Here is a 26463-nt window from a genome sequence, read left to right as displayed (position 1 = left end):
CATATGGGTCGACTCACATGACTTACCGCTGCATTCCTCTGCGTCAAGACAAAACAACACAAAAGGGTGCCCCAGGTGTCATTACAGTGACACTGGGTGCTTCTACCAAAGCATCAAAATATGATGAGTGTATCCTGAGAGCCTGTGTCCTCAAATCCTCCAATGAGGACACCACATTTTGGGTTTACTTGACTTTATACTTCATTCTACTTAACTCAGACCTGTTGTCCTCATTCGTGGACACTTTTTGTGCCATCTAGTGGTAGTAAGTCCACAATACACTAATCCATGTAAAAACAAGATGGCAGCCATCTCTGCCAAGTCAGTCTGCAGCTGACAAGGTCCAAAACCTGATCACATTTTATGGTTGAAACTTGTTTATTTGTGATAAATAATGTTTGTAGTTTGATATGGCAACAAATTTGACATATTGTAGCAACAGTAACAAGATAAGATGCTGTTAATGAGAAAGTACTGATTTGAAGACACTGGAACTTTACTATTGTCTCGTTTGAAGGCATTGGGACTTAATTATCGTTGACAATGTTTAGTTTTTTATACTTATTGGGTCCTACTGATCCCAAATAGTGAGGAGAAATTAAAAATGCATACCAAACAAAAGTTTGGGTCTCATTAGGATAGGAATGAAATCACGCTTCATCGGTATACTTCAAATGAGATGCTTGTCAGATGGTTTGACAGTGTCTGAAATCCCCATTACAATGATGAAAATGAGGCGAAGGCTTTGGTCTACAGCCTAGTCTGTTAGAATACGTTCATTTTAGCAGCCAAGTTCCAGAAAGTGTGGTCAGTATCTCAGCCTTTCTTATCTTTACTTTTGAAGTATAAATCTAAGGTGCTCACTCCTGCAATTAAAGTGAAGTAAGTATGCTAAAAGTAGATTTATATAATACCATTCTTGATCAGGTGTCACAAAGTTTGTAACAAGGAAAATCCACATACATGAATAACAATGATACTGTATCATAGCATACCACAAAAGCAGCATGTCGGCTTCTCTAAAGAACTTCAAATAAATACGTGTGTGATAATGATGTGCCGCTACTTTTTCAATATTCCACAAAGCAAATGATCAAAACCATGCCCCCAAAAGTAATCTATCTCCCAGGGTGAAAGGTGCCAGGGACATATCTGACCGATTCTATCTTTATTAAAAATTGATTATAAAGACACACTGATTGATAACATTTAACATATAAATGATGAATCACCACTGTCTGTTTCTTCCAGCACTAAGTGATTACATTTCTCAGAGAAAAATAGAGTTGTAACACTCCGCTAAAGCATCAGACCACTGGTAGCTCTGGTAGCTGCTGGTGCCAAAGGCAACATTGTGCATTATCCTTCTCAAGGGAAATCCTCAAAGAGGAATGAATTACAAGAGAAATATGAGACAAGGATGGAACAATTATGCAAGTTTGCAAACATACAGCTTCAAGTCTTGGATGAAGTTTTACAATGAGATTACAGTTCTGGGCCACCTTACCAGCAGAAGCAAAACACTCACATGTTTGGAAACACTTGAATACGTGTCTTTTTAGCGATGCTACAGCAGCATGACTTTATGAATTAACATTTGCAGTGCCCTGAGGGTGAATCCTATTTACTTTGGTGATCCCTTAACTCTTTCTCTGACACCAACATGAGGTTGACATTTGTGGTTTTGAGTCAAATGTCTTAATAACTAACAGATGGACTGCCATGAAGTTTGAAACACACATTCATGTCCCCTCATATCCCACTCTGAATCCGTCAGAATAATTTTGATGATTACCTTTTCATCACCAGGTGGAAGTTTCCATTTGTGTAATACTTCAGTTTAGGACTACTTGCAAGAAGTAGGGCTGACCTGAATGCTTCGAAGCTTCAATCACTGCCATAGCAATCAACCTCCAAATCAGCACTTGAATGCCTTGATTCATGTTTTGTTTTTTTTTCACCACTAAAATGGCGGATGGAATTGAAAGGCGGTGGCAAGTGTCAGATATGAATGAGGTCAGTGTTCTCAGCGCAGTCATCAACGCACTCTTCAAGCAGTAAATTGGCAGTCTGAAAAGAGAAAGGAACAGGTGAGATGAATTGTGAACGTTACCAGTGGCTGCCAACTGTTGTGAAGCACTTGATTTGTATCTAGTGATGAGGCCCTACACAGTTATATTCCAAGTTATTTATAACTTACAGAAACTTTGCTTGCAATAGTCCACCATCTCTAAGTCCTACTACAGTTGGCTTTATAGTTGATTACATATATGAATATGTCGGTGTCATCCAGGTCGTGGTAATCATAAGTGCTATATCGCAGGCAACTCAAGCAAGTCCAGTTGCCTGCGATATACTTCTAATTATTTGAATGCTTGATTACTGTCACCCCCCACTCCGCACCCCAGGTCTCATGGTGCCCAGTTGAACACTCATAGGTAATTATCACTGAAGCTTCAAAGCCCCAAAATGATATTTGGGGCAGCCCTACTAACACGTTTATTGCCTATTAGCAAATGTTAGCATGCAGATATGTTAAACTAAGATGGTGATAGACATTATAAACATTACACCTGATAAATATTAGCATGCTAGCTTTATGATTGTGAGCATGTTAGCATGCTGACCCCACAGAGTCATTTTGTCATGGTGCTACTGTCATTACATGCATATCCATGTTTGAGTGAAATACAGGGTTCTCATTTGAATAAAGAATCATATGATTGATTACTAATACCCCCCACCCCACATCCCAGATCTCATCATGCCCAGACAAAGCTTCGAAGCCCCTAAAATGGTATTCAGGACAGCCCTACTAATAATTTTATCGCTAATTAGCAAATGCTAGCGTGCTAACATGCTAAACTAAGATGGTGATAATCATTCTATACATTATACCTGATAAGTATTAGCATGCTAGCATTATGATTGTGAGCATGTTAGCATGCTGACCCCGCAAAGCCATTATGTCATTGCAAGAGGTGCCACTGTCATAAGGTTACATTATCTTTGCTGTTTTAGTGGGATACAGGGTTCTCATTTGAATAAAGTATCATCTTATTACATCCTAGAAGTGATTTGAAATTAAATTTAATGTAGTTATTAAATTAAATCAACCTCTATCCCTCATGGACAGGACATTTAATATAGAAATATCTATTTCAATGTAAGGTTTGTTATCATTCAGTGCATTCTGTCATGACATTTATTCTATGTTTATTTGAGTTTATTTTATTTTTGGCAGTCTCCCTGTTTGTATCCATGCTCAGCATTTTGTTGGCATAGCTGCAGTATGCAGATTAGAGGGCATTTGCATTTGATTGCTTTTTTTTCATGTGTCAAAATATTTTTTTAACCTTTTATCTGTCATTTTGACGTAACACACAGTCCTTTTTTTGCCAACCCTCTGCTTCACATCCACACAGTCGAACACATTCAAACCTTGGAGCTCGCCCAGTGTAATCAGTGGGAGCAGCTCCACTGTAGCAGCTGAGTGTCAAGGTCACAACGCCCGCCTCCATCAAAGCATCACAGTCATCTGATTGCATGTGCATGTTAATGAGAGGTGTAAAATGGGCTAACACTGTTTGAGAAACTTTTGCAGTGTTTTTCCTGTTGTACTGTGCTGTTGTGTGTGTGCATATTAAGCTCTGAATAATGCCAGGGCATTTTTAGATTTTAAAAATACCCCCCAAACCAGCCACTGAGTCCTGAAATTTGAGGCCACTCTCAGTGGGAGCCTGGATGTCCCTAATCCCCCTCTGCAGCTTGTGAATACAAGGAAGCTCTTTCCCTGTCAGGTGTTTAGTGGTCTGTGGTCTGTATTCTGTCCCGCTCCAAGCTCTTTGAAGTGTGTACGCACATGTGTGTATCCGTGCATGTGCGAGCAGAGGCCAGTCGCACAGCCCTGACTTCGCTTCACCCGCAGCCATTATCACCACAGAGCCGGGAAGGGTAAACTTGGAAACCTATGCGCACAAACGCACATAGGCAGACCATGGGGCATGGGAACTGGAGCCACATCAAAGCCTGTTCTCTGTTTGTTTCACCAGCTCAGGATGAACAGAGAGAGAAAAGAGATAGAGACAGACGGGAGGGGAGAAAAGAGTTCTATGACAGCAAGAAGGAGAGAGGAGATACAGTGACACCTCGTTATGAAAATAGAACAGAAAGACGGGGAGGGATATGTGAAAAGGGGAATCCAGACAAGAGGAGATATGGGGACACCTGAGGATGAAGAAAGATAATAAGGACAAGAGAAGAAAAAGAAGAGATGTTAGGAAGATAGATGGCTTGACTCAGAGGACAGATAGAGAAATCATAGAGAGACAGAGAAAGGCAGTAAAACCATAGAGAATGGTTGCTCTGGAGGAAAAGAAAGGGGCGTAAAGGGCATTAATGTAGCTGTAATGATGATAATAATCATAGCTGCTGGCATCGGTATGGCACCCAGGAATAGTTTTGCATTTTAGTGATGGCAAGAAAAACGTAAAGGGAGTGGAAAATGAAATTTATCAGGCATGAATATTATCTTTAACCTGTAGAGGAAGTTCACATAAACCAGTCAGCATTCGAAAGTGGTGTCACGTTAGTAGAGTTAGAGGAAATGATGCTGTAGTGATTTTAAAATCTTGGGCAACTTTGTGGTGACAACCTCCAGAAAATACTAACACAAAGAAAGCTAAACGTTGATTTATTTATTGTTGTATGTGATGTGGGAGACGACCATTGAGAAGACATATAACTTGGCAGCTTCAGTTGAAAGGAAGTCCCTGATAAACATGAAGTTTGGTTAACTAAACTTTACTGTATTTCTTACTTTTTTAATAGGGGTTTTGAAACAAAGGTTTGAGTTGATGTCCAGTCCTAGATATTTATATTCTGTGACAACCTGTAACCTCTCCCCAGAGATGAAAACATCTGGTTTCACACTTTTGTTGTTTTTTGAGAAAAACATACAAACAGTTTTTACACGTTAAGTGGCGGACAGGATCGGTTAAGCCAAGATGCGACAACATAGCATCTGTTACCTTGGCTGCAACCTCCTCTGACATCTTCCCATGTCCACAGATAACTATCATCAGTGTACATTAAGGTGTCACATTTATCACACACAGACGGAAGATCAATCATACATAGTGTCTACTGAACAGGATTGGACCCAGTACAAACCCCTGTGGAACACCAGTTGGTAATTGCAGAAGGTTTGAGGTATGATTATCAATTTTGACCAGTTGAGAGTGAGTTGAAAGGTAGGATTTGATAAGGCTGAGGAATTCTATGGAGAGGTGGAAGGACTGAGTGATTAACAGTGTCAAATGACAGCTCCCACTACTCTTCTTTTGTCCACTAATGCCTTGACTTTTTCTAGGAAGTAACATCTAGCTGTTTCTGTGGAGTGATTAGTCCTGAATCTGAACTGCATTGGGTGCAGTGAGTAGGAGCTATTGTTGAGGTAGTTAGTGACTTGCTTGGCAACCAGTTTTTCATATACCAAGTTGCACCACAGAGATTTCTGACAAAGCTGCAAGCAAGCCAGCACAGTCACATTTAGGACATGTAGGAAAGACAAATAGCATGGTTTCCAGATCAAATCATTCTCTCCTTTCATAACCAGTAAATATATGCATAAATGATATGTCAGGTACATGAAACCAAGCTCCTGGGTATTATTCTGGACATTAAATTATCATGGACAAATAACATAAACAAAATAACTGCTAAAATGGGACGTGGTATTTCAGCTATTAAAAGATGTTCGATTTTTTTTTTTTAACAATAGACTCAACCAAGCAGGTAATTAAAGCATTAATGTTCTCTCATCTGGATTATTGCCCAGCTGTTTGGTCAAGTGTGACAATGGATAAAATAAAGAAATTACAAATGGGACAGAACAGAGCAGCACATCTTGCACTCTGTTGTGGATACAGATCAAATGTGGTTGCAATGTATGATAATCTGGCTTGGTTACATGTCAAGAATAGACTACAGTACACATTGCTAGTACTCATCAGAAATATCTCTGTTACAAAAGTTCTGTTCGTTTTATTTAAAAACAAATGTATTTTAGTCCAGATAGACATCACTACTCTACAAGATGTGCTACAAGAGGAAACTTTATATTACCAACAGTAAGAACAAACTCAACCAAAGGTACAGTAATGTACAGAGGTATGCATGAATGGAATTCACTCCCTCGATAAATGACACAGGAAAACAATAAAACTACATTTAAATTCTATTGAAGCAGCACCTTTTGACAAAGACTTAGGTTATCCATAAAACAAACAAGAGTATAGCTGTCAAAGTTGTTAATTAATATCAAGGTAAGTTTGACTGTGTCGTGTGTCTCAGGATGTGAAGGGTCTGTCTTAGTTTGTGGTGCAGGGACATTTAATCAGTGATGGTTTTCTGTTAGTAATCATAGTTTTATGTTTTCCAAATGAGACTACAAGAAAAGGTGACCTATGTAATATGATTCATACACTGCAATGACTTTTATGCATGGTAAAAATATTGTTTTTCCTGGTAACTATTCCTTTTAATGGACATGTAGTGTGTTTATGGAAACAAACAAATGTGAATGTACAGCATTATGTAAATACTTGGTCTAATATTACAGTAATGGAGCATTACCAGAGCAAAATTTAGCCTCGAAATGGCGGTTACTTACCAAATGAAATCATGAAAAAGCATCTTAATAATTGTATTACCAGGAGCTGTCTTGTTTGTCTGTGTCAGTGTTTTAGTCTGGTCCTCTTATTTTGTTAAGTGTTATATGTGAGGTTGTTTTTGTGCACTGTCACAAATGTAAAGTAAAGTAGTAGCTAATGGGGGTCCTAATAAATTAAACTCAACTGAACATGCTACTGGCAACCAACATCATCACAAAGGCATCACTGTGGTAATTTAAAGCCCTCTTTAATATGAAACATGAATAAATATACACTTTTACCAACAAAAACAAACTTATTGAAGTGTATCAACAGAGCTTAATATAGATGTTCCTACCACAGGGACTGTATACAGAATACAGCATACACCTCTGAAGTCGACAGGGGCCCAGCACACAGCAACCATGTTACACACATCAGACCTCTCCCAGTGGGAAACTAATAATAATACATTACAAACAATATAACAAAATGGTGAAAAAAGAATATTAAAATGAGAAAGGACTAGTATTAAATTAAGTTCATAGTGATAATGACACGTAATGGAATAAAGCAAATTTAAGGAATCATTAACTCTGCTACAGAGGGTTTGCCACAGAGCTCAGATGTCGTCCAATAACATTTAAAAACACACCAGTGAGCCACATTATTACACTAGTCGACAGGTTTCTTCATCACCATGAACCTGCAGTAGGCATTAGTTTATTTTGACTATATCCCCAAAACACTGTCTTGCTACTGCAAATACTGAGCAGTGTGTATTAATCCACAGCTGAAAATAGTTCCCAATAAACACACTATTTACTCGCTGCTGGGTAATGTTTGCTAAAGACTACAGTGCCCAGCTGTTTTAGGAAATTACTGATCCTTTGTTCAAACTGACACTATATATTCGTGGCCCAATTGACATCTTCAGTATGAATGAATGAAGTTTGGGGCAGTGATCTTCTCATGTGATTTGTTGACAGGAAACATTTACAGTCACACCAGTGTCAATCTTTATTTCTCGTGTTTGAGTGATGAAATAATAGAGGAGTCCCTCCAGACCAGATATTGCCATAAAGTAAATCCAATTACCCCTTCATAGCTCTAGAAAGTATTGTACAATAAAGACTCTTTGGGTTCCCACTAGGTCACCTGGTAGGGCAGACGCCCCATGTACAAGGCCTGTGTCCTTGCCGCAGCGGCTGTAGGCTCAATTCCAACCCACATCCCCTTGCGACATGTCGTTCCCCCTCTCTTTCTCCCCCTGCACACCATACTTGTCCTATAGAATAAAGGCAAATATCTGAAAGAAAGTAAGGAAACTCTTCTCAGACAATGATGGAAATTACTGTGAGGTCATCTGTTGCGAGTTGTTGCTATATGGCAACAATTACTTTATCTCAGTTTTACTAAAAGTTACTTTTACTGTTTAGTTGTGAAAAGGGGGTCTTCTTATTTAATATGACAGATAATCCATCACATACATGACCAGGAAGTCCTGTTTGCACTTCCTCTTTCTTTGGACATGTGACACTGAGAAGGTGATGAACTGAGGACTTTTAAAGTTGACTAATTGTTCAGTATTTGGGCAAAATCCCTTCCATCCAGTTTAGGTGTCATTTCAATCAGGAGAGACAAATATTTTAGTCAATCCATCCATTTTCTAACGGCTTATCCTCTTGAGGGCGTTGGTCTGACCATATTAAACCCATTGTTCCGAAATCATCATGATGCCCTGTGGTTAAGGTCTTGATAGGTTTAGGCACAAAAACCACTTGGTTAGGGTCAGGAAAAGATCATGGTGTGGGTTAAAATGAAAAAGAAAGTGGCAAACACATAAGCTGTGAGCCTGCTTCGCCTCAAGCCTTTCCCAGTTGACCCAGAGCTGGTTGCGGCGCACCATCAAGGCAGAAATACAGCCGCCGGGAGCCGTTCAGCACCGCGGAGAGCTCCCCACACAACCCGGACCCCAGAGTTAATAACAGGAGGTTATGGTGTTTCACTCTCTCCTCTCTATGGCACTTGTATCTCGACCAGTAGCCTACTTTTGTTGCGTTTGCTGATCCTCTATGATACACAAATACAGTATAGCCTAGTATAATCACATATCAGAACAATGGGACGTCGGACTAATGGGATGTCGGACCAATGGGCTGTTGGACCAATGACATGGACCCCAATTAACCTATCCCCAACCTGCATGTCTTTGGGCTGTGGGAGGAAGCCGGAGTTACCTGGAGAAAACCCACGCTGACACAAGGAGAACATGCAAACTCCGCACAGAAGGGCTCCCCCATCCCAGATCAAACCAGGAACCCTCTTGCTGTGAGGCGACAAAGCTTACCACTAGACCACCGTGCCGCCTAAAAATATTTTAGTGAAAAGAATATTTATTTACTTGTGCACATAAGTGAAAAGTGAAAAATGTGAAAAGTCTTTGGCAATTAGACCCCATCGAGATGGTATATATCTAAGGAGGGTGATGAATCCATAGTCGAATATGGAACCCCCCAGGGTCCAGACACTGGTGGTGGTAGAGGTGGTTAAGATGAGATGAGAAGAGGATGTGGAGAAGATGGAGATGTGCTGATGATCTGGATGAGTGGAGGAATGAGCCTTTGTTGAGCTCGTCCTGGACTCTGGATACGATGGCTGGAGGTGAACGGGGTGGAGGAGGGTGCAACAATTCTGCCTAAAATGACATCTGACGGCAGCAGAAGAGAGTAGACTTACATTTTTGCGGTAGCATCCTGATTGACTGATAAAGATTGTAGCAGAGTTTGACTGGATAACTAGAAGAGTGAACACCCATAGTCAGCTGATTAGAGGAGGCAGTGGGAGTGGGAGGGAGAGAACTGTGAATGGATGAGCACAAAGAAAGTCTTCCTGATTGAACTTTTGCCTTTCCATGGTGACTACATGCGAACATGGAAGCGATCTGCCTGTAATCAGCCTGTTGGACTGTAATCCCCAGAGCTGATGATGCAGAGGGAACTCCAGGTCAGTTGTCCTGGCCCTGGGTCAAGAGAGGCCCCAAAAGAGGTTATTAACCATTAGTGGGTGAGATATTACATTTCCTCACTACTTTGGACAGTTCTAGGACTTTAAGCCTCCGAGGAAAAGAAAGAAGAATTTTGGAAAAGTATCGTTCAGCCCTATGGGCTTGGACTCCCAATAATAGTGATAGATGGATAAGGAGAGTGACTTTGTGACTGTGTCTGTCTTTGGGAGGGTGAAACTCAGCTCCAGACATCCAGAATGAGGACATTTTGGGAAAGTGAGGCTAATATATATAATATATCCTCATTGCAAAAGGCCTCGGAGAGCTATTTTGGGACTTGTTTTTATGGTTAAGGTAGGACTGAGAGAAATGAGTCCTCAGAAGTTTGGAGGCACAATGTGTGTGTCTGTGCAGTATAGAGCATACCTTATTTTTATTCCAACAGGCTGCAGCCCAGCTTGAATATATACTCACGATTATGCACAGGAAATGGACTCGGCGCTCTGTGAGCCTTCACCCACTTGAAGGGGTGAAGGTTCTTTATGGGAAACTGCCGACAGTACCACTCCTTGTACATTATAGGTATTTTATTTATTGCTCATGATGGACGACAAAAATCGCCTCATCTCATCACAGGAAATAAGAGTTTCTTGTCCTTGGTTTGAGGAAATGTAACTCATTGCTTCCTCAGAGACAGAACAACCTAGAAGTAAAAACGTTTACACCTTATTTAGGAGTGATTTCGTCTGTGATTTGGCATTGACTACCTAGGAAATGTCGTCTCATTCTTCCATGTAGCCATGCAAGCAGTAAATTGCTGAATTATTCATTTAATTTAGAAAGTGATGCTCGAACATATTGTTCACCAATTCTTTCGTAAATATTCCACCCGGGGTGCGGGAAACATTCAGAATTAAACTGAATGCTTTCATCATTCTCCGTCCTTCTCTTCTAGTTCCTCTCATCTCATTGCCTTACTTCCTCCAACACTTGGCTAAACGCGAGGTTCGCACCTGTGTGACAGAATAATATTCAGTTATTTGCTCTAGTTTTTGTGTGACAAGCATTTAAAGACACACAAAAAAATATTTAGTCCACAGTTAATGGCGAGCTGCAAGGCCATTCACAAGAGAACATTCTCCACTTCGCTGGAGCTACTTCACTTGTTTATCTCTCGCCTTTTATTCATTTCAACCACCAGTTTAGAAAATGAATGAGCCACAATACTATCACCTATACTCCCTTTTTGTGTGTCTCAGTCACCAGTTAATGAAGACACTGAATGGGCATGAATAGCATGTATTGTGGCTGGTGAGGTGAATAGCCTTGTACAGGAGGAGGTGCTGGCCTTCCAGTTAACAAATTCTGTTTCTGAGAGTTTAAGGATAATGATTTTGAGCCGGTGATACATATTCAACATTTTTTCCCTCTCCCTTTTTTTTTCCTGAACACATGTCCAATCAATGCATAACTTGATTTTCATATTAAAATCAGATATTATATTTGACATGCAACAAAAAGAGCGTTTCGCAAAATATTGCCACCTATTTGATGAAGCTGTTTTTCATAATGGCGCACGGCACATTATCAGAGGCTTTGTTCCTACAAAGTGGTATTTTCATTAAAAGCACTCAGCATTTAGTTTTTTCCTTTGTTCTGCCAGTGCCCATTTGGTATTTTGGAAACTCTAATTAACTTAAGTACCCTGAAGAGAAAGGACAGGCGCTGCAAGGGGGTGTGTCAGTAACGATCAACTGGCGTATTGTAATTATGGTGTCAAGAATGCCCACAAGGGGTTGCTGTGTGTTCTGTGCTGGCACAAAGACCCCATAAAATGACATGCACATTTAAAGTATAATTTTAATATAACATAAGCAATAAGGCAGAATCAGTCCTGATTCTTCTGATAACCAATTTCTTTATACAGCAAAACAAAATCTGCCTTCTCTCCAAAGACTCTAATTTAAGGGGTGTTTCTGCACGCTCCTGCTGGTGCTCAATTATCCAGTCCTCTCCAACGTGGGTGCTCAATCTTGCAGCTATCACCTGCAAAGTTATTGCTCACAGCATCCAAGTATATACAGGATACATCTGCCACTTTAAATTTGGTTCGGTCTCTAGTTCAATCATCACCATCCCACAAAACTTCCAACAGCAAACACAGAACAAAAGCTTGTGACAACACACGGTGAGTGGTAACGCTGACGTGTGCCAGCTTAGCTATTATTTTCATACAGCGAGAACGGAGCCCACCGTCTGCACAGCAAGCACACCAACTGCTTATCAGGTTGGTGATTTTAGTTTTACTGCTTTAGACTAGTCTTGTGTCAGTACACAGTGAGAGCTATTTTTATGTGAGAGCACTGTGCAGAGTTTTTAGTAAGGAGAGTGTCAGTGGAGGTTACACAGAAATAAAGGAAAGAATCAAAACTAAATTTAAGGGATAGTTTTAATCTTTTGAAGTGGAGTTGTACCACTAGAAAGGACAGCAGAGGAGATACCCACATACCAATGCAACTGGGCTGGACAGACACAAAAAAGGTTCACAGGCTGAGATCAATGCAGAAATAATGTCAATTTATTTAGAACATCCATGCACAAAAAGAAGGCTGCTCAAAGTGCAGATAATAAAAACAGGATGATAGTGGCAGCAAACATTTCAGCTCTTGACTTTCATCAGTGCTACTGAAATGTGCTTCACAGATAGCTGATATAGGGTGCTTTCAGACCTGGAGTTGTCTTGCTTTGGTCCGAATCAGGGACTAATTTTGTTACGAAGTTGTATAACTGCCTAGAGTTGGTTCGTGTTCTCATGGCAGCATTTACAAGCGGACCAGATCAAATGCCTTGTGTGAGAAAGCTGCTCTTGATTGGTCAGAATTTCCATGCGGGGAAAATCCAGGAAGTAAACAAAACGTTGAAGAAGAGTACACTTGCAAGATAAATGTGACACTTTCTAATGTCACAATGGAGGGACAACTACGCAGGTTGATTTTAGCACTGGTCATTGTGGACTATATTGCTGTCATTGTTCATTTTAGTCAAACCATACAGTTTGAAAACGAGGCGCGGCTCCAACTAGAAAACAATGTTTTGATGCATTGGATGTGCTGAATGTGCATATTAAGGCAGTACAGGAGGAGGTGCACATTAATAATCCTCCAGGACTGTAACATGCTCATGTTTAACCCAAACAATGTGTCATGTGACTGCAGTTGGTTCACATCCAGGTCGGAACACATTCTCACCACAAACGAACCGCACCAGAGTTCATTTATAACTGGACCGAAACCACCTCTTCAAGAAGGTCTTGGTCCAGTTGTTTTGGTGTGACCCCAAGTGCCATTACTGTGTTCACACCTGCCCAAACAAACCGCACTTAGGGGGCAAACGAACTTGAGTTTGACTGAACCAAACCAAACAGGGCAGGTGTGAAAGCACCCTTAGACACAGACAGATTACCACCAGGTGTGATGAATCAGTCAGCTGGTACCATTAATTAGAAGAGAGTGATGAAACGGCCTCAGTGTGCCGTTGCAAAATGCTACCTGTCATCAAGGTGACACTTGGATAAGAACCTCGAACAACCCCACTTCAAAAGATCCGAACTATCCCTTTAACATACTGTTTTCTACAGAGTAAGAATGGCTATGTGTTTTTAATGGTGATGTTGGTATGATGGCACATTCAGATAGTCTTTGAATTGAAAAAACATTATTAAAAATCATCCATGCTCGTTTGTTAACTGGTCTGGACTCTCATCGCCAAAACTCACTTGTAGGTAAGCCCACCAGCAGGACTGAGCTGCTGTCGTATTGAATGAAATGATATGATTCTTCGTGAATAGAAGGCCGTACACATCCACTGATGTATCTTTTGTAATCCCACCCTGTTTCAAATTATTCCCATGCCATCTTGAACAGGTGTACCGTGGGGTATGTTAATAACAGTATGAAAGTACTGAGCGTAAACACTTTGCACCCTGGATCACTGATTCATGAAATTAAGGCCCATGATGTTTATGTGTTCTGTGCTTGTTGTGTATTCCACATCAGAGCAAAGACAATGCTGTGTCTTGTGTGGATACTAAAGTACGTAGTGTTGTATTTTATTCTGCTCTGATATAAACCCTCTGCTCCCTTTTTCTCTCTCTGAAGGCTCGTCCTATTTCTTCAAGGGGAAGGAGTACTGGCGAGTGCCTGGCAGTGACATGGAGGTGGAGGCAGGATACCCCCGCCTCATCGCTAAAGACTGGCTCCTGTGCACCGAGATGCAGTCAGACTCTCCGGACGCGGAGCCCAAAAGCACTGAGACGAGAGTCAACGTGCACCATCACCCAGACCACGCAGAGAACGGCTATGAGGTGTGCTCCTGCACCTCTGACACCGCCTCGCCTTTAGGTGTCCGCCTTTCCCCATCTCCCCTGTGGCTGCTGCCACCCCTCTGGACGCTTTCGCTCACCTTCCGCTCTGAACTGCTATGATGCCAAAGCATGGGACAAAGTTCCTGAGCTGATTGGTGGAGGGCCAGTGGACACTCAGTTGAAGCAAAAAACTGGAATTTTCTTCTTATTATTATATCATTTGGTATCCTTTTTGCGCTAATTTTGCTGTTATTTATTTTACATGTCATTGGGTGGGCACTGCCAGCTGAAGTAGTCGTCCTTATAGGCATCAACCCACACATGCTTTACAAAGTCTTTTTTTTTTTACTCAACAGTCAAATTGCCTCATTGCTACAAGAAAAAGGTTAAAGGTTATAGAAGTGTATTCCATAGCAGTGATTATTTGTCTTCATGTGCAGCAGGTTTTCAGCTGCAGTGCCTCTCACACACACAAGTTGAGGGCATCCAGGGATGTAGGCAGACGCAAAGGTGAACAGCGTGCCAAGACACACATTGTTGCCTGTTTTATAAGATTACAGCAGATGCTTTATTACAGGGTCAGCTCACCAACATTAGCTCAAAATTACCAAAAAAAACACATATTTTCACACTTACCTCTCGTGGTATGTAGTAATGTATATGGTTTAATATGTTGGTAATAGTTTCTGTGTCCACCCTGATACAGTGGAGGTAAAGGGATTTTTTTTGCTGTTCAAGACAGTGAAAAATTACATTTGTATGTCAGTCTTTCTCTGGATCATCCACAGAACTAATCAGGATTATTTACTCCCAGGCTGCCCCAGACTAAGAATTTTCCTAGTTGACCAACAGTCGTCATTTAGGGCCATTAGTCGACAAGTCACTCACAGGTTTACGATATTAATTTAATTATTAAGTTATATATTTTGGGCGGGGCAACACAATGGTTTGAGTTGAAGGTGTGAGAAAGAATAGTATCAGTAACATTGTTAACACTGTGCTACATTACAGAGAAATACAAACTGTACTAATGAACCTTCATTAATATAGGCCTATATTTTATCTACAAGTGCACGTCACACACTGAGCGAGCCGCCTGTTAATGACGCTGTTGGCAAAGCAGTAATGATTGTGCTAAGTGGCTAATGGGCATGTAGCTACTTCCATGTTTCAGATGATACGTCATGTTTGTAGTCGACCAGTGAAGATGAGTTTACATATCACCTTGGGTTCGTCCTTCACCTTCTCAAAATGATCCCACACTTTGGATTTCCTGCCCGACATGTTATTAACTAGCCTGTGGAATAACCGCAGGTACCAGCCCTGGAAATTAGGGGCAGTACACATCGCGTCTTTAACACGAGGCACTGGGCACTACTCTTGTGCCTTTTTTGCAAAGCAACCTTTAGAAGCATCATATAGCCTATGTACTTGATATCCTGAGTGCAGAGCTGATCTTCTTCCAGGCGCTGTTTATAAGTGTGGAGGCCTGTCGTCCGTGGGACAGATGTAAAGCTCTGGGTAGCCCTGCACTAACATGATCAACTTTTCCGTATTTATCAGACTGAATATTTACAGAAGAAAGGAAAGATATATGTTGGCTGTGATTGGTTTGTAACGCGACTCCTGTCTGACTCCTGAGCGTGGCCACTTCCTGTGTCAGTCCTTTCAAATTCCCACATGATCCAATCATACAGGTTTTGATTTATTTTGATAAGGGGCAGCTCGTAATAGAGTTTCACATTTGTTTTTTGTTTTTCTGCGACTAAGCAACCAATGGAATCTTGCCGACTCATTACCTTTCTGGTCGACTAACATTTGGTCAACTATTAGAGGGGCAGCTCTAATTATTATTTAGTTCTAAGTAAATAACCCACCTGCCAGGAAAATTTTGGCATTATACGTTTCTGCAAACCACAGATACTTTACATTTATACGTTATTATGTAGCAGATTCGTTTATGTTCCTGTACATTTCAACAACGCTGTGGTTAATGTGTGGTTAACGTGTGGTTAGGTGTAGCCACAACAACTATGGTAAGGTGGTGCTATCCCGACTGGAATAGCAAAGATGTCTCAGTGAACAAACAACTGCTTTTCGTGACACTATCCCGACAGGAAACTCAGCGATGTCTTGGTGAAAACACAAGGGCTTTTCACGGCACCAACTCCAGTGGGGTGGATAAAAAAAACACCCTCTTTTAGTGTCTAAAAAACTGCAGAGGGTCGCTAAAGCACACCTGGTCTTGTTTGTTGTGTAAGTGACATGCCATCTGCCATCCAACCTCCCTGTTACGCCCGTAACCATCTAAACCCCAAACATACTAACTACACCTATGTTGGGGACGAAAAAAACCCAACAAAAAGACATTTTCCAAATCAGAAACACTAGAAAAAAATATACAAAATAAAATGGCAGCCCACCCCTACAGCTTCAAGGATAAGTTCAAAAATAATTAAAGTAACCTAGTGTAACAAATAGGCTATTGAATACCCACAGTGTTTCTACAAATATGAAAATCTCACTAAGATGGCCCACAGGAGGCACAAGCAGTCAATGCCGAAAAACCAAATTTTCAGGTTTAACACAACACAATACCCAAAGGTTCAAAGGCTGAGAGGGAACGCTGCTGCTGTCAGTTGCCTGTCAACCAGCCTGTTAGGAAGCCGAGGGTTTTAAACAGCAGATGGTAGTTGGGGGAGCCAATTAGCTGAGACCAAGCCCACACCTCCAGCCAATCAGCACACCACACCTGTAGTTAAGAGACAAAGATCCTCACACAAATGGAGCACTCACTCTTACTCTTAAACATGTGAAGGACACAGAGAAACCAGCCAGAGCTGTAACACCTCCACCAATCGATGACAGTCAGCTCATATACTACATCACTTTAATAATATGATATGTATGAAACATGTAAATGTAACGTGTTTGTGGTTTTGCAGAAATATACAGCGCCAACATTTTCTTCTGGCAGCTGGGCTGAATGAAAACAGTTAACAGAGTTTTCAGATTATCCAGAGTAACACTGACATTTGACTGTGAGGTTATAAAGGTAATTTTTCAATGCCGTGTGCACCACTAACACTCTCCATTCGCCAAACATTCAGTGTGCAGACTTCTTACTGTGAGAGCCGTAAGGATGGATACATGAGTAGGCGGACAGACTCTGTCAGCACCAGTTTCCTTCCCTCAGCTGTACTCTGAAGTGAGGAACTGCTGCTCCTGTATGTATTCCCCAGGTTTCATCATTTCCACCTCTGGTTCTGAAGCATTCCCTGCTCTTGCTTTAGTTGTATCTTTTGTATCAGATTCAGATGAAATGATATTCCTGTTTATTTTGCATTGCTTTCATCAGGTCATAGAGTTTATAGAGCCTTTGTTGGCCTGTTGGACAATTTCCTTTATCACCCCTAGCTCCTTTGAAGAGTCACAAGTCGGCCCCTGGATTTTCTCGCTGTAAAGATATATTTACCTATAGACTGATATATTTGAGTTGAAAGGTTCTGCAGTTATTGCATAACCAAGTGGACTGTGTATATTTTAAGCTGTGTTTTCTAATGTAAAATATTTTTGTAGAAAAAATTAAAAAATCTGAATGACTTTACTCGGTAACTGTGGTCACATGAATTTGTATGGAGGACAGATTATTTTTGAGTGCTCAGTGTCGCGGATGCGTGGGCGTGAGTGTGTAATTATTTAGTGTCATTGAAAAGGAGCCCAGCCTTGAAGGCAGATGAAGGTAACATGACAGCTTGCAGACACCAACTCGGAGCTGCTCTCCATCTCTCTGATGTTCTTAAGCATGTTTCCTCTTGTAATGGTCACTGCTGTTCATCGGGAATGCAAACCACATCATGTCAATGACACCGCACGCTCACTCTGAGTGGCTTTATGAGCAGAATTCCTGGCAGGGGATTACACAGTATACCCATGTTTCTTAAGCAAAGAGAATCAAGGAGGTAATGTCACCTGGTTCAAAAATGTTCACCGGCTCAGATATTGTAAATTCACAGATCAAAGTTAACAAGATGTCAGGCCTGTTGAGTCATAGTAGACACATACACACCCATATAAACACACTATAACACACATGGGTGTGGATTTGGTTTCAGAATAATGGAAAATAGAAATGCTGTGTGAAGTATATCATTAATAACACACTAACCTTGCTTAAAATCATATTTAGTGACCCCATGTCCCCTGCATCCTCACGGAAAATTAGGCCCTTGCAATAACACAATGAACACCACAAATTGTCTCCTTAGTTATGGTTATATCACACACTTAAAGGAGCACTGTGTAGGATTTAGCAGCCTCTAGAGGTGAGGTATGCAGTCTGCAACAAGCTGAAATTTCTCCCACGTGCCAAGCATGACCTCTTGCTTAGTATTCCTTCAGTGTTCATTTAGGAGGTTTTTTACCAGAAGTCGAAATATCTGCAAAGGTATCTTCCTCCCCGAAACAAACAGACTAGAAGCCTGTACTACGAAGCAGGATTTGGAGTTAGCGAGGTAACTTCAGGGTTAACTCTGGGTTTTCAGTACTACGAAGCTGGTTCTCTTTCTACCGAGATAAATCACCATGGTAACTGATGCTGAACAGCTAATCTGCTCTGAAGCAGGTTAACTTCAGAGTATTGGATAACAGCCTCACCCCGATAACACCCCAACCTCTGACTAATCACATCACTGAAGAAAAAAGTATCCATGGACGACGGTCCTGAGTCTCAGATAAAAGACTAACCTATAGTCCCCTTTTACACTGCCAGATTTTCAGCGAATGTTGGGCCATTTTGCCGGCCAGCTGCAAGCGTTTAGATACACAGAGCCGGATTGGCGAGTTGATCCGAGGTGCCCAATTTTCCGCCTCGTAAGGTAGTCATATTGGCGGAACCTTTTTAGTTTAAACAGACCGAGGCGGTCTTCCACCACTGGAGGGGCTGTTGAGGACTTGTGGGAGGAGCTGTTGATGACGCTGCACGTGCGACCCACTGGCGGTGGATAAACAGGAAACAGCTGATAGCAGGAATTAGCAAGCAGCTAGTAGCAAGAGGGAAACGCAAACCTGACAGACACTGTAAAGACGAGCAACTGGGGAGACAAGGAATAGAGTGCTCCCCTTGCCCTCGCTAACGAAGAGGCCATTAACCGTCAGATGACGGGGACGGTGAGGAACGAACCGACTTACGAGAGAATCGCCGAAGGACTGACAAGCAGTGGCTTCCCTCCCACGTCACTGTTTACGTCACATGCTGAGCTACACGTTTTGTCACTTGCTCACGCCCCCCATTGCCCCGAAAAAGGCGCATTCTGTATGAACAAAAGTAGGTAGGCGACAATTTGCCGCAGTCCCTGATTTTGTTTTTATACTGCCAATGCTGAAAAAAGACTGATTGGGCTTTCCTGCAAATTTGCACAATTCCTGTTTAAAAAGGGCTTCTGTATTGTTAGAGGTCAGTGGTAATTTAAGGCTTTGTTTCCACTGGTTTTAAAACAGAGCCTCAAATAAACCGAGAGATTATTTACACACTAAATGCATGATTTTAGTAGTATTTAACTTATGCAAAGTTTTTTTTAGTCCACAGTGATCGCTGACAGTGTTGCTGTTTTACACTCTGATTCCATCACTGCAGCTTAAAATAACATGAGACACCTGTGTGATGAGAACTTGGATAAAAAAGATCATATTTTGGGGCGCTGGTGGCCTAGTGGGTAGAGCAGGCGCCCCATGTACAAGGCTGTTGCTGCAGCGGCCCGGGTTCAAGTCCAGCCCGTGGCCCTTTGCTGCATGTCTCTCCCCCTCTCTCTCCCCCCTTTCACACTAATCTGTCCTGTTAATTAAAGGCTGAAATGCCCCAAAAAATAACTTTAAAAAAAAAAGATCATATTTTATAAGTAAAATAATCCACCCACTCTTAACTGGCTCCTGTTATTATAAATGCCACATTTTGGTGAGACAGACCTCATCAGTTATTAACTAGGCTGCTTTTCCATTCTTTACTTTGGTAGCACAAACAGTCTGACATTACATTAAAGTGTTCATCATCCAACTAAATAAGAAAAAAATACTCTATATACTAATGTCACTCATAGCCTAGTGATGCCTACTCATAATTTGAGACTCGGCTGTATCTTTTCAGTATTCCTATCAGTATTCCGAGTATCGCTTACATCCCACGCCACTGACACTTTACTGTCTCACTGTCCCAGACACTTTTGGTATAATATATATATAATATATAACTTTTAATATAATATGAAGCAGCCTCTGTCACTCATGATTCTGATGTTGCTTGTACTTAACAATCTTGCCTCTTTTACATGAACACGCTTGTGGCTGAATAGGAAAACCCAGAGTAGACTGAACTAGCTGATAACCAGCTTTGTAGTACCAGTTATCCAGACAGCCAATGTTAGGGCAAGTCAAGCCAGATAACGAAAAGATATCCTGGATAAGTTGAACTGGCTTCGTAGTACAGGCAACTGGTGATTTCAACCAGTAAAAAAAAAAGGAATAAAGCAGTTTCACATTACAAATCAATGTTTTTCAGACGGTGTTTGACATTGGAGACAGGCTGCTAATGTGTGCTCATCCTTTTTCCTCTAGTAACTTAAGATCCAGACATTTAGGAGGTTTTTACCAGGAGCCGAATTATTCACAGAGGTCTCTTCGTCTCCAAGACAAACAGACTTGTTGATTTAAACCGGTAAAAACAGTATATAAAACAGTTTCACCTTAAAAATCTGTGTTTTTTCAACACTGTTTGGGTCATCACAGAGGGGCTGTTACTGGCCAACATGAAAACGGGAATGGCCCTATGTAGAGGTAGTCTTTGGTTTGTCCGTTTTGGGCTACTGTAGAAACATGGCAGACTTCATGGCGGATGACCCAACCCCTGTGTAGCTATAAATGGCTCATTCTAAGTAACAAAAACACAGCAGGTTATTTTCAAGTGACTATACACTAGAGAAAACATACTTAATATATTCTATCTCCACCGATGCATATACCCTAAAATCCTACACACTGGACCTTTAACTAGCATCCTAATCATGCACAGGCACAAACACAGTATGTGCATGTCTATGCAGGTGCTTGTGTGGATGTTTGTTTCTGTATTATACCCAAAGGCTGCGGATGAACCCCCACTGAAATAATGCAGACCCAAAAAGTTCTCTCTGTTTTGAGGTAAAATGAAGTTTAAAAGTTTAAAAAGTCACTCAATCGCCATTTCTGCCAACAGCAGCAGTTTACCTTCCCTCCTCTTGACACGCTCGAGTGGTATTATTAATTAACTGGTTTGGCTCAGCAGCCACCAGGAGAGCACCTGCACCCCGAGGCAAATGCAGCAAGGATGGGTCACTTTCTAACTGTACGTCCTGTTCAGCAAGACACCAGTAACAGAACAATAGGAATTATTTCAGTAATATTGGAGTGTTAGCAAAAATAGAAAGTTTTCATTTTGAAAAATATAATTTGACTGAATATGCTAAAATAGTGTCATCATTCATGGAGCTTCCTCTATAGCTGGCACATGGCACTCTCACTGCTTAAGTCTCCAGATGGGCCAGCCAGAACCAATCAATCACTCCGTAACTAAAATATTCACAAGTGGAGGAGCTGCTCGCAAAGCTGAGAAGTTGCAGTGGGATGGTTAACAGGGAGAGAGTGTACAGTAAGAGGAGAAACAAATGGACAGGAAGTGACAGATTAATAGACAGATACACGGGGTGAGACACAGACAAGCAGGCAAACTGCAAAATAGAAGAACTGGCAGCCGGAGAACAAAACTCCCCCCAACAAACACAGAAAAAGACAAACAGATGTAGAGATAGAAAAAAATGAAATGTCATCTCCAGAGAGACAGTGGCAAAGATAAAGAAGCAATTTAGCAGTAAGTACATTATCCACAGAGGAGATAGGAAGCAGTTCCCTCACAGTAGCTGTTCATACAGTCTGTTAAAGGACAATTCTGTTTATCTCAGTTTGGCCTTTTTTAATAGCTTCAACTATAATTTCTATTGGTTAAGATAACAATGTGCTCACCAAAGTAACTGCTCTGAGTGTGCAACTATAAAGTCCGACGAGATGATCAGAAGGCTCTGAACAAGCTGTTTAGCTAGATTATCTAAACCCTGGGTCTTCAGCAGGTCCAAAACCCCTTGAGGGTCCTCAGAGTTACTGCAAGGGGGCGCCAAATTACTGTTTGATCATATGTTTGTTTTTCTCGAAAATTAAAATATATGTGAGAAATACATTAACATGAATCCAACACATAATTAGCAAAGATAAACTGGCCCATTTAATTTGCACAACATTAGTCATGGGTTATTTTCTATTAACCTTTGTGCAATCACGTTAGCTTGCTGAGGCTGAAACAGTGGTTTTCAAACATTTTGCACCCAAAGCACACCAAAGGGCAGGCCAATATCACAAGACAGTAAATCTACACTATGATGGGGAAGCGCTGATAAATTCAGTAGGGTGAGCAGCACAAGCAGAGCTCGGGAGTCCGGCATTGTTGTTGTGATGGTCGACTTTCTCGCACATGCCTAGTGACTGGAAGCGTAATGCGCATGTGCAAAAAGTCTCCGTTTTCAGAGGAACTGCATATTGTGAGTTTACATGACAACAGAGACGGTGCCATTTCCAAAAAATTGCACTCTGGAGTCCGTTTTCAAAACGTTGCGTTTTCAGGCACCCAAAATGCCGCTGTCGTGTAAACGGTAACTACTGTTTTCAGTTGAAATCGTTGTTGTATAAACAGGACCTGAAAATAAGACAAAATAAGTCAGGTTGTTTTCATGATATTGTCTACTGACAGTTTTTTCTCTTTTCTTTTGGTGGTAGGTCGTCTTCATTGGTGCTTTGTTCTAATTTGCTCCGTACAATAAAATGATCCATTGTCCCACTCACAGCTTTCTACTTTTAAATGTCATCCCTCACACTGGCTGCCAATCGGGGCTTTTGACGTGTCACACGAATATAAGTCCCACGCACGAACGGCAACAAATTGGTTCCTCAAGAAGTTTTTTTTTTTTTAAATTAAATTACATTTCTGAGCTAGAGTTTGCCTCCTGGTTAGTAAATGGCTGTGCACAGTCAATTAAAAATTCATTCATAACTTTTTGTATAGGTCCAGTTGAATATTGCAATAGTAATGTGTGGTTATCACAAAATCCCACGGCACTCCTGGACTGGCATTTGAGAACCACTGCGCTAAATCATTGTGCAACACTTAGGCCTATCCATAACGGGGAGGTGTGAGTTAGTTGACATGTACATACTATTGAAACATATTTTCCAGTTAGCTATGTTATCATTCTTTAATTCCCCTCTGGATTAATAAACTATCTACCTATCTATGGTAAACGGTAATTGGACCTGCATTTGTATAGCGCCTTTTTAGTCATCCGACCACTCAAAGTGCTTTTTGCACTACGAGTCACACTCACACACTGGTGGCAGAGGCTACCGTACAAGGTGCCACCTGCTACTCAGTGTTTAAAGGGGAACTAATGTTTTTTCAACCTGGGCGCTATTTTCCAATCTACTTTTGTCTAAATGAGTGATAGGATGTTCAATATTTGACATTTCTCCAGTACGAAGCTAGGGCTGACCTGCCTGCAGCCCGTGAGCGCATGCTATATTTTAAATAATAGGGCGTCAAAATACGTCCACTAAAAGTGCATTTTTTTCCACACAGATAGGCTGGGATTGTTAGTATAATTATCCGACAACATAACGGAAAGGAGAAATGAACGTCTGTGTTTACCTTTAGCTGGATTCGGACATGTTCCTCTGCCTGTTGCCTGAGCTCTGTGTCTGTGTACGTCCGTGTACTCCATGTTCAAATAAATACGGGCGGTCATCAAATTCAAATGGCTCATCCAGATCCAGTTGGTCAAAATCGGCTAAAAATTCAGCCATGACTACTCCAAACAGAGTAACTCCTCTCATTTGTAAGGTCACTCCAGTGGTAACTTCCTGCAACTCAAATCTCACAAGCCAGACTTTCACACTGAGTGTTTTGACTTGCCACAACAAACATGTCCGAATTTTTACCCGATTTTGACCGGATCTGGATCAGCCATTTGAATTTGATGACCGATCTGTGTGGAAAAAAATGCACTTTTAGTGGACGTATTTTGACGTTGTTTGATGTTGTCTGAGTGCCCACTTATTTAATATAGCACGCTCGTGGGCTGCAGGCAGGTCAGCCCGATCTTCGTACTGGAGAAACGTCAAATATTGAACATCCTATCACTCATTTCAACCAAAGTAGATTGGAAAATGGGGCCCAAAAAAACATTAGTTCCCCTTTAACACACTCACACACCAATGGAACAGACACCGGTAGCAATTTGGAGTTCAGTATCGTGCTCAAGGATTGTTCACAGTGTAGGTTGGAGGAGCCGGGGATCAAACTGCCAATCTTCCAATTGGTGGACAACCCTTCTACCTCGGATGCATCTATCTATCTATCTATCTATCTATCTACCTACCTACCTACCTACCTACCTGTGTGGGCTACATTGTCTTGTAACTTTTAAAGCAAGGGACTCTGGCACACCGTCCTTCTCAGAAACCACTGGCGAAGATGTAGCGAGTAAAGGCTAATGCACCCAGCCATGCCACATCTGCTGCTGACTTAGCAGCTGCAGGCAAGAACAAATGAGAAAAGACCAAAAAATATTCAGAGAATTACCTCGAGTGCAACTCAGTTTTATACAATACATATTGTAGGGGGTCTCTGTTCCATCTCTCTTTGAGCTGTTGTAATAATCTCTCTTTGTGCAGGAGAACTGTGTGCATGGATAACTATGGCAAGTCGGAAAGTCAAAGTTGAAGTAGGAAGTCTGTAAACTGTGATGGATGTTTACGGCTGAGTAATGCTTTTACTATTAGCCTTTGTTTTCTCTTCCAGATCCAAATTTGATCATCAGGCTGCACGTGTTTTTCTCCATCTCTGGCTTCTTTTTTGTGATGCTGCCACGTTCTCACATCTCACCAGACATGATGAGTATTACCGATATCAATCATTTTCAAATTTGTAAAATTAAGACCTAAGATGAACTAAGTAGACTTCAGCTTTGAAATAGCAATTTCTAAATAAAACCTAGCAGAGAGCAGTGTGTCAGACCCAAAGGTCCCTGTTCAGATAGATGCCAGTTGTCAGACCTATGACAAGATGCTACTATCAGAGAAGGGCAAAGCAAAATCAATCAAGTGTGTGTGTGTGTGTGTGTGTGTGTGTGTGTGTGTGTGTGTGTGTGTGAGAGAGAGAGAGAGAGAGAGCTTGCCTTAGACCGGCGAGGTTCATGCTCTGCAGTGATATGAATTCTGAACCATGCTCTCTATCAGACACACTCACACTCTCTTTGTGCTGCTGGTAGCTTGGCTAACCCCACACAGACACATGCATATGATTATTTCTGTGTGTGTGTGTGTGTGTGTGTGTGTGTGTGTGAGCTTTTGGCTTTCAGGATAGCCCTCCATAGACCAAGAGGTGGTGGTCATGGGGGAGAGGAGCAGCTGTTGTTGTGGCTGTCCATTTTGCATTTTGCCTGTCCTCACGCACACATCAAAGAGCTCAGAGCAGGACCCCTGAAGCTGGCACAGGTGCAGAATACACAACATGGACCCCTAAACACCTGACAAGGAACAGCGCTGGAGCTGTGGGAGTTGCCAATAGGATGCCAGAGTAGCTGCTTTTGGACCACAGTGAAAACTGACAAAATACATAAACTGGCAGTGGTCCAATTGTAGGAAAATGTAGTAAGTTGTAAAGTATGATAAAACCTCTTTGGACTTCACATGGATACGGCACAAATTGGTCTGAATGCACATGGAATACTCATGAGATATGAATCCCACTATCTAACACCCTCTGCAAGCATGACTAACCCCAGTCAGTTATGAGTGGGTTCAGTCATGGTACAAATATGTAAATTTATTTAAATATGTGACCAGGCATGGATCCTTTTCTCTAATCAGAAATGACACCTTAAGGCCTTTGCACCTATTAGCAATGGCCGGGCAGAGCCAATCGATCAGTCTGAGGTGAGCCACACTGAAGCTGAAATACACAGCCCCGGAGCAAATCTCACAGTGAGTTGTGGGATACTGTGAGAGGATGTAGTAGGATGTAAACTGTGAGATGCACCACCTGATGTGATGGCAAAAGGCTTGATGCTGATTTCTAAACATGTAGCTGAATTTTCAGCAGCTATATTTTTCATGACTTATTCAGGGAATGTAAAAGAAAGAAAGGCATTTCAGTTGCTCACAGTAGGAAGGCTATGGGTTTGTTTTGGTCCTTTGTATCTGGGTGTTTTTGTGTGGGTTTCCTTCAGGTGCTGCTCTTTCTTCCCTCAGTCCAAACACATGCAGGTGTTTGTGATCAGTTAAATTACAGGCTCTAAATTGCCTTTGGC

General features: G+C 41.5%; 1 protein-coding gene across 1 annotated transcript in view; it reads left to right on the top strand.

Moving 5' to 3' along the window:
- LOC125906158 (matrix metalloproteinase-17-like) overlaps nucleotides 1–17522 on the top strand; it is a 122399-nt gene extending 104877 nt beyond the window's left edge. The window contains exon 10 of the mRNA XM_049604607.1: nucleotides 13818–17522. Coding sequence (XP_049460564.1) covers nucleotides 13818–14143 — 326 coding nt within the window. The 3' untranslated portion in view covers nucleotides 14144–17522. The remainder of the gene's footprint in view (nucleotides 1–13817) is intronic.
- The last annotated feature ends 8941 nt before the right edge of the window (nucleotides 17523–26463 follow it).

Source organism: Epinephelus fuscoguttatus, linkage group LG18 (assembly GCF_011397635.1).
Source record: "Epinephelus fuscoguttatus linkage group LG18, E.fuscoguttatus.final_Chr_v1".
Taxonomy (NCBI): Eukaryota; Metazoa; Chordata; class Actinopteri; order Perciformes; family Serranidae; genus Epinephelus; species Epinephelus fuscoguttatus.
The sequence above is the reverse complement of the archived record's forward strand: the minus strand, read 5'-3'. Positions and strand labels throughout refer to the sequence as shown.